This window comes from Ambystoma mexicanum, chromosome 10, assembly GCF_040938575.1.
Source record: "Ambystoma mexicanum isolate Mex_15411 chromosome 10, UKY_AmexF1_1, whole genome shotgun sequence".
In the NCBI taxonomy this organism is placed as follows: domain Eukaryota; kingdom Metazoa; phylum Chordata; class Amphibia; order Caudata; family Ambystomatidae; genus Ambystoma; species Ambystoma mexicanum.
The window spans coordinates 372,717,737-372,731,139 of NC_090932.1; the positions used below are offsets into that span (position 1 = coordinate 372,717,737).

The window sequence follows — 13,403 nt, forward strand, 5'->3', positions numbered from 1 at the left end:
TTAAGAAATCTGAACTGAATAAACTATAATTAGAATCCAATCCATGTATTTGTTCATAATTATTGAACTCTTAGAATAGGGTTGAGCGCTTCTTAAGGAACCCCTTCAGCGTTTCTTTGTTTAGATTTTCACTTTAATTCTGTGCTCACTTTGCCTTACATTCCCGGTCACTTTGACCTCCTCTTACCTTTACTTCGTCTGTCTTTCACTTCGCCTTACATTCACTGTCACTTTGACCTCCTCTTACCTTTAATGCTTCTGCATTAACTTTGTCTTACATTCATTGTCACTTTAACCTCCTCTTACCTTTCTTCTTCTGCGTTCACTTCGCCTTACATTCACTGTCACTTTCACCTCCTCTTACCTTTACTTCTTCTGCATTAACTTCGTCTTACATTCCCGGTCACTTTGACCTCCTCTTACCTTTACTTCTTCTGCGTTCACTTCGCCTTACATTCACTGTCACTTTCACCTCCTCTTACCTTTACTTCTTCTGCATTCACTTCGCCTTACATTCACTGTCACTTTGACCTCCTCTTACCTTTACCTCTTCTGTATTCACTTCGCCTTACATTCACTGTCACTTTCACCTCCTCTTACCTTTACTTCTTCTGCGTTCACTTCGCCTTACATTCACTGTCACTTTGACCTCCTCTTACCTTTACTTCTTCTGCATTCACTTCGCCTTACATTCACTGTCACTTTGACCTCCTCTTACCTTTACCTCTTCTGTATTCACTTCGCCTTACATTCACTGTCACTTTCACCTCCTCTTACTTTTACTTCTTCTGCATTCACTTCGCCTTCCATTCACTGTCACTTTGACCTCCTCTTACCTTTACTTCTTCTGCGTTCACTTCGCCTTACATTCACTGTCACTTTCACCTCCTCTTACCTTTACTTTGCCTGTCTTTCACTTCTAATAGTTCCTGGTAGTAATGTTGGGCACGATTCTAGAAGGTGCTTGGACAGTGGAAAGTGGGGGTTCGTACCCTGACAGGAAGTCTGGAGGGTAAATGAGGGTTGCCAGGACTTTGAAAGATGCAGAGACCTGCACAGCATTGGTGACAATTGGAGACATACAAGAATTATACCCTGAAAAGATCATGTCTACATTTGCACACACCCGCACACACATCTACACGCCCTGGAATTAAATATTTATGACAATAGAGGAAAGTAGTCTTGTAGATATGCTACCATGCCTGTGGACACAGAGGCCTTAACTAACCATAACACTTAAATTCAAGAGGGCTCTAAGTACACTCCCCTAAGCCTGCGACACAGAGGAGCGGGGTCGCTAGGAAGACTTGTCCAAGCACCCTGATACTTACATCGGAGAGGTCCCAAACTACTCTGGTCCAACCTTTGCATACACACATTCTAACCCTGATAAACATAGAAAAGGTGAGATCCCCACAAGACTTGTACAACATTGAAAAACCTTTAGAAACCCATTATCGAAAGTTAAGGTAACTAAGGTACCCTTAGATTTTAGGGCCAAGCCAGGACACATACAGGAATGACTTTTCCAAAAACCCCTGAGACCCAGTGGCAAGATATCTCCCACATGATCGGTGTCACCCTCACACAAAGCACAAAAAGGGTTTATTAAAAAACTAAATTGAGCCCATGCATAAACAGGAAATCTTATCACCCCATTACTTTGAATAACGCAGGAATAGGGCTATTAAGAACAATGATCCAGCTGTGAAAATCAGATAAGACCTATATTTTAAAGCTAGCACAAACATGACCAAGAACAAGATATGGGTTCTACGTCTTTTGATGGTCCTAAACAGATCAACCTTAATACTGTTTGACTTCCCCGGTCGTCGGGATAACATGACTATTTATAAAACTCAAAAGGTGGAATTGATCCCCACCTAGTGGTCGGGAAAATTAATCCACACACCTTGCAGCCTAAAAAAGGATGTCCTTAATTGTGAATTGTTTTATGGAATGGTGTGGATTAATTCACTCATCCTTTTCTAGCTTAACAGGGGGCGTACCCTCTGACACCCCCATCCCCGGATCTTTGCTGATCATTTTGTCGTGTTCATTTCCTCGTACCCTGAACCCCCACTGATCCCGAACGTCATTATTCCTCCTCCTCGCCTCTCCATTTCCCTACCACCTCCTCAGCCCCATCTTTGCCTGGTGCCTCCGCAACCTGCTCACCACCTTACCCAGGTCTGGCTTTTCAGGGGCGCACCCGAAACTCCTGTTCCCTGCTGCTCCCCTTTCAGTCCCTATCCCCTCACCCGAGACTCCATTGTTCCACCTCCTCTACAATGTATCTTCCTGCGCCCAGCTCTCCCCATCTTTGCCCGTCACCCCGGCTACCTGCCACCACCTCCATTCCCCATATCATGAGAGGTCAATCATGCTGACAGCTTGACCACCTTTACCAGTCAACAAGCAGTTTGACCCTAACGACCAGTTTATGACGACCAGATTGACCCAACTATCAATTGGGAGACAATCAAGCGACCCAGAGCCAGACCTGGACATGCGTTTGTTCCAGGCCTGACTCACAAAATAAATGTATACCTGTGAGGAAAGTGGCCCCTGAACACAGGCTTGAATGAGGTTCTTAGGGAAACTGGCTGCACCCCGACACATGCTGGAATTGAATCAGCAAGAGGACGAGTCCCCCACTTCTACACACAGGGTGGTGACAGCAAGACACTGCCCAAAGCTAACGCACAACAGTAAACATACTTCAAGAAAAAGACCCAACAATGATACATACAAATGCTACACATAGGAAGATCCCAGGGGGGTCAGCTTTCTGCCGGGGGTATACGATAATTGTGTGTATGTTTTTGGCATCGATTGCTGTGTGAACCTAGTATTTCGATGTGTACTGCTGCTATGAGATTTTTAATTTGTTTGTTTATGGATGAAATGTCTCCTCTGTCTTCGTTAATTTTGTGTACTATTTAATCAGTATATTTTATCTGTGTATATTTTGATATTGTGCGATGCTATCTTGTTCATTGATTGATTTACATATATATTGGTGTGATTATATATACTTTCGGTCTGTGTTAGTAACTGTGTGAAATGTTTATGTAAAGCTATATCACGCAATAAATAAATAGATAAATATGAACTGTAAAGAGAGCATCTGAGAAAGGCTGAGCATCTGTAGACCCAGCTTCCCTTCGGATTATTTGACTGAATGTTGCCCTAAGCTGCCGGAGCCCTGGCAACATTTTATGGCCAACTTTCCACAGGCACGTCTGCCATTATTCACAGTCGTTAAAAAACAAAAAGCTGGCCTCCAAACATCATCTCCATCAGCTGTCAGTAATGACAGCACTTACCAGGACGAATGTGTACAGGACCCGGGTGATGTCATTCGTATACAGACATTTGGAGTAGTCGCCTTCTTCCCAGCGACCGGACCGGTCACAGCGCCTAGAGGCGCGCTTCTCTTGGGTCTGTCCAGTCATGGTGACAGATGGGAATGGGTACTGCAAGCAGGGCTGGTATGCTGTGATCCCTGCCACGGTGCGCGGCCACCTGCAAGAAAAAGGCGACATTGAGGTCATTTAGGAGTGCAAGAGGATGTGAGCAGGGCGTTCATTTGGACACGCGTGCATGGGATAGATCCTCAAAAACAGGTGCATCTCATTAAGATGTGTTGCTAGCACAAAGATGCCCCTTCACCATCCAGCATCTCATTGCACTGCGTGTATCAAAAAGAAACCAAAAAAAGTGTCTTGCTCAGCTATGTGCAAAAAAAGTGCAAAAATAGCACAAGCAATGGGGTACATAATTGGACATCTCATAAATGACGACTGCAATACAATGCAATGATACAAGTGCATCAGTTACATGCACACAACAGAAGTGCAAATGCACTAAGGTGCAAGATGGTGTAGCAAATAGATATCCATTGTGTCAAATGCACAAGAAATGGGCGCAATTACCCTAAAAACAATAGGCAAGCCAGAAAGCAGCTTTGAAACAGCTTCCTGCACAAAGAGAGCAGTTGCAAGGCCCAGAGTATCACCCAGAGACATCCTAACCCAGGCGATTGCTCCTAAGGACAAGGAGGATGGACAATTGAAGAAGAGGCAGCGTGACAAGAACCCCCCAGCTGAAGGGGTGGAAGTTATCCTCAACTACATGACTGCCCATGAGGATTCCATTTTCATCTCGCAAGGCCAAGGGGCAAATCTTGCTGTCAAAAATGCCCTATGCGCAAACTCACACCAGTGGAGGAGGCAGTACCAGACTGTCATTCTTTTTGTTGAATAGATGACTTTTGAATCTGTGAAATTAACGATGCATAAACATTCAATATGCCTTTTGGAGTATAGTTGAAGCTTTTTGGGGAACATTTAGCCCAGATTTTGGGCAAAGTGCAAGCGTGTGGTTGTCACAGGGATTACCCTGCGAGCTTTTCTTGTGATTAAGTTAGGCCTTGTGCCAAGTGCCTTTTCTCTCTCCATGGAGCTCTGAATGCCTTGAATAATAAGGTTGAAGATTTTTTAATAACAAACTTTTATAAGCTCATGAACAGAGAAAAATGTATCATAGCGGTGCCCAGCTGCATTAGATTTTCAGTACCAGACTGCTGCCGACCATTGCTGCAGAGAGCATTGCTGGACCCGATACTGAAAGACATTCCTCAGGTGAGATATGTGACATTTCATAGATTCTTCAGTGTGTGGAAAGGCAATGTGCAGAGGAGTGGGCAGCCACACAGCGCACCAAGCGTAAGTGGCATGCATGATATGTACAGTAACATGTAAATCACAAGTAGGGAATGTATTGTTTAAAACGCGGACCTAGCTTGTGAGATGCATAGCGCTGTTCAGGGTGTGGGTAGCCAGCGTTTGGGCTGGTGTCTTTAAACAGTAGTGCAGAACTGTGAGTTGTGGTCTGTGCATCGGTCTGTGCATCCATTGGGATTAGTCCTTGGTCAGGTGTTGCTGAACCTCGGTTGTGCTTAAACTGCTTTGTGGTACGCATCCTCATTCCTGAAAACACTGAGGCTTGCTTCTGTGAAATCTGGATAAAGGTTTTTTTTTTTTCATATTTCCTTTAAGTCTTGTCTTTTATTACTGGGCTGGCGCAGACACAAGTGTGAAATGGAGAGTGCTGATGGCCCCTTTCCCTGACAATTTACAGCTCACTGGGAAGGGGCCATTAGCACCACAAAACCCCCAATTCTGTGTATTTGCCACAGTAAATGCCTGCATCACATATACCTGATGTTGTACTAGCTACTCTGTGATGTGTCTAAGTTGACATAAAAACAGTGGGATCAGGTAATATTATCCCCATAAATAATGTCGCCATACATAGAGTCTAAACAAAAAAGAAGAGGCTGGATGGACCATCCAGCCAAGACTGGTGCTCACGTTTGTGTTCCAAGAACTGCGTGGTGTGATTATTTTCTAAATAAAGTTAATTCGAGTTCCATTTGTACCGTATTTCTTCACAATTTAATGAATATTCAAAGTATGTTTGATCATTGTGTTGATCAATATGCATAGTAAGCTCAACATCATCCAAGTTGATTGCCAAAAACATATGGTTAACAGTGCCTATGCATTTCGGAGACTAGCTCCTTCCTCAGGGCAAAAACCATAACGTAATATGCTTTATCTGAGGTTCAACTTGGATATACCATGTATTTCTCATCCAAATCGAGTGTGTGGAGTAAAAACTGTCTCCCTCGAATGCTTATTACTCGAATGTGTGTCGGAGCACAAGAAGTACGTGTGGAAACGGCATAGTCGCCAGGAAACGGCATAGGCGACATTATTTATGGGGACAATATATGGGGTAAATGGGAGTGACATTTGTGCAGGGATATTATCACATGAAACCAAAACAGTGAGGTAATAATGCATTCATAATGCATTCACACTTACATTTTATTTCGAAGATGCTTGTGTGAAACAATTCTGTGATGTGAGGACAAGTAGGGCAACACACAGATGTCTGGTTGTCTTGTGCAGGTTAGAAAATGTCAGGCATGAGAGTATTGCAATTGTTTTACAGACTCATTGATTTCGGGAATGAGGGTTGTTTCAAATGAATGTTGAAAACAAGGAAAAGGAGGTGTTTTGAACAAAAGGAGAGGAGCATGGGGACAACTTTAGACAGAGAGTGCCACCACCGGGTGCTGAAAAAGGCACATTGGGCAGATTGGCAAGATTGGAGACTAGTGGGGGCATTCCGACCCAATACCGGGCTCGAGTTCCAGAGGGTGGGTGAATTAGAAGAGGGGAATGTTTGCATGTCCTCTCTTTGCAGATGAGTTGTGATTTCGAGCCAGTTGGCCCGTTCTCAGTGTGCGGAGCCTGTGCCACCAGATATATGGAGCTTAGCCACCAGGTACAATGGTGTGCTACTCGTGCCTGCTTTGTAAATTATACACACAGTCTGGAACAGTATCCAGGCCTGGAGAGGAAACCAGTGTAGTTTGCGTAGGACAGGGTGATTCAGTGACATTTTCAAGCATCCATGATAAGATGTGCTGCAACGTGGTGGGCTACGTTTGGGGGAGCCAAGCAAGTGGCTACGTGCCCCATCAGGAGGACATTTCCCACAACGATTTGCATGACCACAAGAGCGTGCACTATGGTCCAGAAGACCTGTGGCAGGATGAAGTGTTTGATTTGGTGAAGGGTGGCGATTTGGAGCCAGGCAGCATGGGCCTTCTTGACTATGTGTGTAAGGACAGGCTGTTCTCAATGATGAAGCCTAAGGATTCTGCTGTGTCTGAGAGTTGTGGATTAAATCTATCTACGTTCATATCATTGAGCCAATGTTGGACAGTTGTTGTTTAGTGGGGGACCGATGGGAATGAATTTGGTCATGGAGGGTTTACGTTTGAGGTACTTACATCAGTAGCCCCAACCCTCACAGTGTAGACACGAGAATGGACAGACACCTATGATGAAATGTTGGCATGTTCATCATGTTGGTTTACGTATCATTCAAAAGGCTTGTAATGGCACCTGGACATCAATTCCCATAAAATGATGCAAAGTAGTGTGTGAGGGCCCAATGTGCCTCGTATGTGATTACATTTGAAGTGACAATGTGGGTTGTGGACCAATTATTTAGGTGCCAGTATCTCACAATAGGAATCAATATTGATCCACAGCGGCAGTGATATGACCCTGATGCATAAAGTGAAAGACAAAAAAACCCCACAAATTCCCTTTTCAACACAGATATTGCATGGCCTCATGACACATACAAAGGGGTGAGGCAGACAGGCCTCCCCTGGAAGAGAATGATGAGCCATGGGAGGTGTAAGTGGAAAACCAGGAATTCTAGGGTGGAGCAGTTTTTCAGATGTCAAGTTATATAGGAGATTAAGGGGGGTCCTGCAAGTCTCTCTGCCAGACATTAGTCCATCAAATTATTTTTTTCCAAATAACAATGTCTGGTATTAGAAACCATACGTATATTTTCTCTGCAGCAGTGTTCTGCCTCTCATTCCTTATGCGGTGATCCTGTAACGTGTGATATATAGCTACATACGCAGGTGTAGCTGTACAGTGGGATAAGGAGGTTGTACCTACAGGTTTCAGCAACAATGTTCCCCATTACGACATCACTGGTTTCCAACTTGGAAAGTTCATGCGATTATGTTTGCCCCCACATTGCCCCAACCATTTGATTTGAAGGTGCCCTATATCTGAACGAGGGCTGGGGGGGCCTTTGCATGCGGGATGGGGGTCACACCTCTGAGGACACTTGCATGTCATATGCACTCAATGGCCCGTGGCCGGTCCTGCACACATGCCTGCTCCAGTGAATGAATCCATGATCCAGCTGCGGCATCCCTCTGCCCAGCAACTGCATCACGTGGGACAAGCAGGCGGCTGTGGGTGTGATTCAGGACAGGTCTCGAATTGCACTTCATTTTGTAGCACTGCCCCGGCATCTATTATGTTGCATTTAGGGATGGGTTGGTAATGCAGTACACCCCTCCCATATGGTCTTTCCCCTTCTGTAATGGCTTGGCAGGTGAAGAACGATGGTCTGGAGGGTTGCCCCGAGCAATGCCAGTGGTTAAGATTCAGTCTAAACCTTCCAGCCATCACCTCTTGGTTTTTGGTTTGTCACCCCACAGACCCAGGCAACAAAAGAATTTCGAGGACGCCAAATGTATGCTCCATGGGATTCTGGCTGTATACGTGCGGTGCATTGTACCGTTTTTTTATTGTTCATTTGTAATGCGCCTATACACAAGTGTTTCGAGGCGCAGAGGTCGAATCACTGAGTTCCTGTAAAGTGTAAGTAGGCTTCTTCTCAGAGGCTACCGACTGTCCCCAGTGGATGAAAACAGCATCACGTAATGTCTCGCTTTATGTGTTCTGATGGATGCGCATAGAGTGTTGTGGGAAAGGGCTCGTCAAGCGACCAGGTCATTGCATCATTTCCTACCTGACATGGATGCGCTACGGCAGAGCGCCACTACATGTAGCTCTCATGGTTTGACCCTGGAAAGGTAACATCCACGCTCAAGGTGATATTTGCTGTGTTGGACACCAACTCTACAAAAACAACATGCCCGTGCTTCCTGTTCATGTACCAGTGTTTGGAGTCTGCTAGGGGTATGAAGGCCACATAGGTGCATCTAAATGCACCCCATGCACCCCCATTGGTCCCCGCTATGTCAAAAACATTTCTCACAGTGCCTGCCTTTATGCATGCATCATGGGGCATTGCTATATGTTGTCTGGAAGATGAAAGGATCACATTGAGGACCTGCTGTAGTGCCCCTGGCGGTGAGGACTGGGAGATCCCTTGGGTAAGGCCACTGGTCCTCTGGAAAGAGTCACTAGAAAAGACAGAGTCACTGGCGTAGAAAGAGTCACTAGCATACAGTCACTAGCATAGACAGTCTCTAGCACAGAAAGAGTCACTGGCATAGAAAGAGTCACTAGCAAAGAAAGGGTCACTAGCAAAGAAAGGGTCACTAGCACAGCAAGGGTCAATAGCAACGAAAGAGTCACTAGCATAGAAAGAGTCACTAGCATAGAAAGACTCACTAGCATGGAAAAGCTCACTAGCAAAGAAATGGTCACTAGCAACGAAAGAGTCACTAGCATAGAAAGAGTCACTAGCAAAGAAAGAGTTACTGGCATAGAAAGGGCCACTGTCAAAGAAAGAGTCACCAGCATAGAAAGAGTCACTAGCAACGATTGAGTCACTACCAAAGAACGAGTCACTAGCAAAGAAAGAGTCACTGGCATAGAAAGGGTCACTGTCAAATAAAAAATCACTACCATAGAAAGTCACTAGCAAAGAAAGAGTCACAAGCAAAGGAGGAGTCACTAGCATAGAAAGAGTCACTAACATAGAAAGGGGCACTAGCAAAGAAGAAGTCACTTGCAAAGAAGAAGTCACTAGCAAAGAACGAGTCACTAGCAAAGAACGAGTCACTAGCAATGGGCGAGTCACTAGCATAGAAAGGCAAGGCTGATATAACCTTCACTAGTGGTGATAAGGCCTACCCTCATATTGTGGGTGTGGTAAAACTCCCCTTCACTGTCTCTAAATCTTCATGATTACTTGCAGTAGGAAAAAAGCACCTATGAGTGACCTCTTCCCCTGTCAATTGGAACTGGGTGATCTTCCTCCAATAGATCCTTATCGTTCTCCTCATCAGACGTCACAGAAGCAAGGCACATACTGAATTGGCCATTTCGGAGTCATGTGCCGACCTCACTGTGCTGGGCGTGTATACTGTGTTGTGATAAGAGTGACCCGTGTGTCACTTATTTGGGAGAACAAGCCAGTTGCCCTCTTTTTGGCGAAATTGCTCTACTTTGTGATTAAAGCAAATATTGACGAGCATTTTCTCGAACTAATCAGGTGTTCAGATTTTGAGAATCTGTGTTTTGGAGCATTTTTGTGTACTTTAGGTGGGCACTGCCCTCTTCAATGGTTAATTTATTCAATGTAGATGCTTAACATCCACTTTGTGCATCTTTTGTGCTCCTTTTTGTGCTTGCACATCTCTGAGAGGTGCACTTCTGAGAATTTGCGCAAATCTATTTCTTACGCATTTATTATGCATCTCAGATTTGCACCAAGAAATGGTTTGAGAATCCGTCCCTTAATCTTTTATTTGTTATTCTGAGCATCTAAATTTGATATATTATAACCATTAGAACAGTAGTGCGCATGTGCTAATGCAAAAATACGAACCTGGTCTCAAAGTGCATGCATGTTGTGCAGGGGAGTATCCAGCATTGCAAGAGTGGGGGCGGGGACGAGCCACAAAGAAAGTCCTGCTACTTTTCCTCCCACTGCAGTGCGCGCGGTTCTATACGGTCTCATTCGTGCCCCCCACCCCACACCAATCAACATTTTTGGTAACATTAGTGGCAGATGGCATTCTATCGCATACACATAAGAAAAAAAAGAAACCAGCAGGACCCTTACAGATGCAGAAGCTCATTTATTAGAGCCTGCCTAGGCTCTATGGGGCAAAATACATGCAAACCACCAAATGTGCATATGGACTGCACCAACAGAAGTGACTTCACAAAAAAGGACATTGCAAGGAGCATCATCAGTCTGATACTTGGAGGCACCATGGAAGTGACTTTAGAATAATTTGCCATAAGTAAGCCGAGTGGCAAATAACTTTGTGGTGCAAAATACCTAAATTGCATTATTATTATATATGGAGCAAAGCGATAGTCATTATGCTTTTTTTAATAATAGCATGATATATTAACATAAGCTATGGATTGAATCACTTACAGAGCTGCAGATAAGGCACAGTGCAATTAAATTATTTGCCCAGGATCAAACAGTTTGGTTAAATGGTGAAACTGGGTTGTGGACCATTTAAGCAACTGAACACATCTTCCCAGATTTAGTTGATATAGATATTTATTAAGGTTTTTCTTTGCATATTAAGGGTCTGGTTCAAGGAAGCGTTTTATAATGGTGTAGTCCCATAGGAAAATGCTCTGTGAGTCAGGCCCAATGTGCTTAAATAATACTTTATAGCAATGCCTTGGAAACAAACCGCACTATATAATAAACTAGCCTTTCATAATAAACTAACTATACACTATGTGCATCATTTTAGAAATATGCTGGGCAATAAGAGTATGGCTTTAATTTTATTCTCCCCATCCTGAATGAAGTAACAACAGCATCATGCAGATTAATGTGAGCCTAACAAATCCCCACTGGGTTTTAAAGCCATTCATAAAGCATGCACCATTATCCACCCTTTTCACTTCTGATCACACTATTCACACTTCATAAGGGACAACGGTCCCTGCTAATAGTCCCCTCCCTCTCATCAATGTCGAATGGCTCCCATTGTAATGCTTTGTACCAGAACAGCGAGGGTGCTGAGCAGGAACACCGTGCTTGGCACCCTCATTGTCTTGCCGGCGGGACATCTTTCCCGTTCGGTACCCCTGTAGGATACCGAACGGGAGAGGTGTCCCACTGCCAAATGTCTCGGTCTTGCCCTAAAAGACCCACTGGGGGGGCAAGTTGCCCCTTCCCCACTACCCCACATGATACACCACTGATGTTGTGAATAAATGGTGACCAACAAGGTGTGTGAGAGAGTTGGGTGATATGATATTGTATTTTATTTGTATCGAGCTCATACACGTGTTTCAGAGCGCAACAAGGCGAGGGAGGGAAACAGTGGAGACCACAACAACGATCTTACTAGGCCCAGTGAAATTGAGAATGTGCAAGTGCATGGGAAAGGGAATGGGGAAAAGTGCATGGAAGGGGGAGAGTGGAGAGTGTGGGGCAGGGGAGAAACAGATAAATAATAATAAATTCAAATAAATAGATAGATAATTGAGGCAATAATCAGTGGTAGTGCAGCCAGCAAGTGGCAAATGCTGTGTTTACGGCAGCAGACTGGGTAAGTCTGATAAGTGCAGACAAAGAAGACATGGGGGTGTGGCGGACTGTATGGGTACAGATACAGATCCCAGTGGGAGGGGTGGCCAGGAGGCAATGCAGGAGGATGGCAGGGTGAGCAGGTACCTGGGCCCAGGGGACCTGGTGCACAGTGCCAAGAGAAAAGGTCAGCAGGGTAGAAGGGGAGCAAAGGGAGAAGCAAAGAGGAGAGTCTTGAGGTGCTTCCGGAACCGGAGATGGTTCTCCTCACATTCATTTTAGAGTGGCAGGGAGGCTATTCCAGAGGGAGGCTTGTTTCTTTGAAAAACAACTAACCCTGAGGGAGTTAGAGGTAGAGGAGCGAAGAGCCCGTGAGGGGAAGTATTTGCGGAGTGATAGCTGAAGATATTTGGACCCTATGTGCATACATAAGAGTGGTGCATGTGGTTGAGAAGCTGTTTATTGTCAAGAATGAACTGTGTGGGTGAGTGAATCCTTACTGCACTTGTAATATAGATGGTTGGGGGATCACTGTGTGAATGAGCTATGCTTCTTTTCGAGTGAGAGCTTCCATCTTTAAGTGACTGGGATGGAATGCTTTCATTTACCAACGGAATATGAATAGTGTGAAGCGTCGGCGTCTGTGTCCTTTCGTGTTGTGATAACAGGAAGGTGCCAGCGAATCAGCAATAATTATAGATTGCCCTCTTTTGGATGACTCCACATCTTACAACCCCTGAAGAATTTCCACTTATCCAATCAATAAGGGATTGGGAAAGAAACATGTTGGGTCTTCCTATTTTATTAATAAAATACTAATGATTTATCAATTAGTGACTTATTGATACAATCACACCAATCGGAGTATTTAACAGTGTTTATACTCTCTTAGTTTAGTCTGTTTTATTTTTGTTAACTTGTCATAACACATTTATTTGTAGTAGTGGTGATATATTTTGTCTTTTGCATTGTTTTGATTAGTTGCTTGTATTATTTGAGTGAGTTTGGTGGTGTGGCATGAGTGAAGTGAGATTGGAGTTTCTGAGAGTTGTGGTAGCTGTTTTCTTGGTTTGATGCATTATTTGAATTATTTCATTGTGTATTTTGTGATTAATATGTTAGGTATTCATTATTTTTTTTATTTTTTTCACATATACATATATTAATTGTTACATTGAATTCTACAATCCAGGTCTGGATTTTTATGAATTTTTTTAATGGAATAAATACATCTATTGTAATAATTTGTGGTTTGGATGTGAATTGAATTCTTTCACCTTCTGCTTTACTGCAACATATGTCCTGTTTGAGTGTAATAGGGTTCATGTAGATCACAATTTTGTGACTTTGTTTTTCACCTGACAGAAGCTTACACTACTTCGGTCCCTTCGTACTCTGATATATATTGGTTCTTTCCAGGTATGACTGGACTTTAGATTTACCAGGCGTCCCCTTTTTCTGTGTTTATGGAATTAAGCAGACCTCCTCGGAGTGACACCAAGCCTCCCGTGATTGACGCCAAA

The 13,403-nt window shown here is 44.0% G+C and overlaps 1 protein-coding gene across 1 annotated transcript in view; it reads right to left on the minus strand.

The window, feature by feature from the left end:
• ADGRA2 (adhesion G protein-coupled receptor A2) overlaps positions 1–13,403 on the minus strand; it is a 574,510-nt gene that overhangs the window by 84,490 nt on the left and 476,617 nt on the right. The window contains exon 9 of the mRNA XM_069617958.1: positions 3,333–3,531. Within this exon, the coding sequence (XP_069474059.1) occupies positions 3,333–3,531 (199 nt within the window). The remainder of the gene's footprint in view (positions 1–3,332; positions 3,532–13,403) is intronic.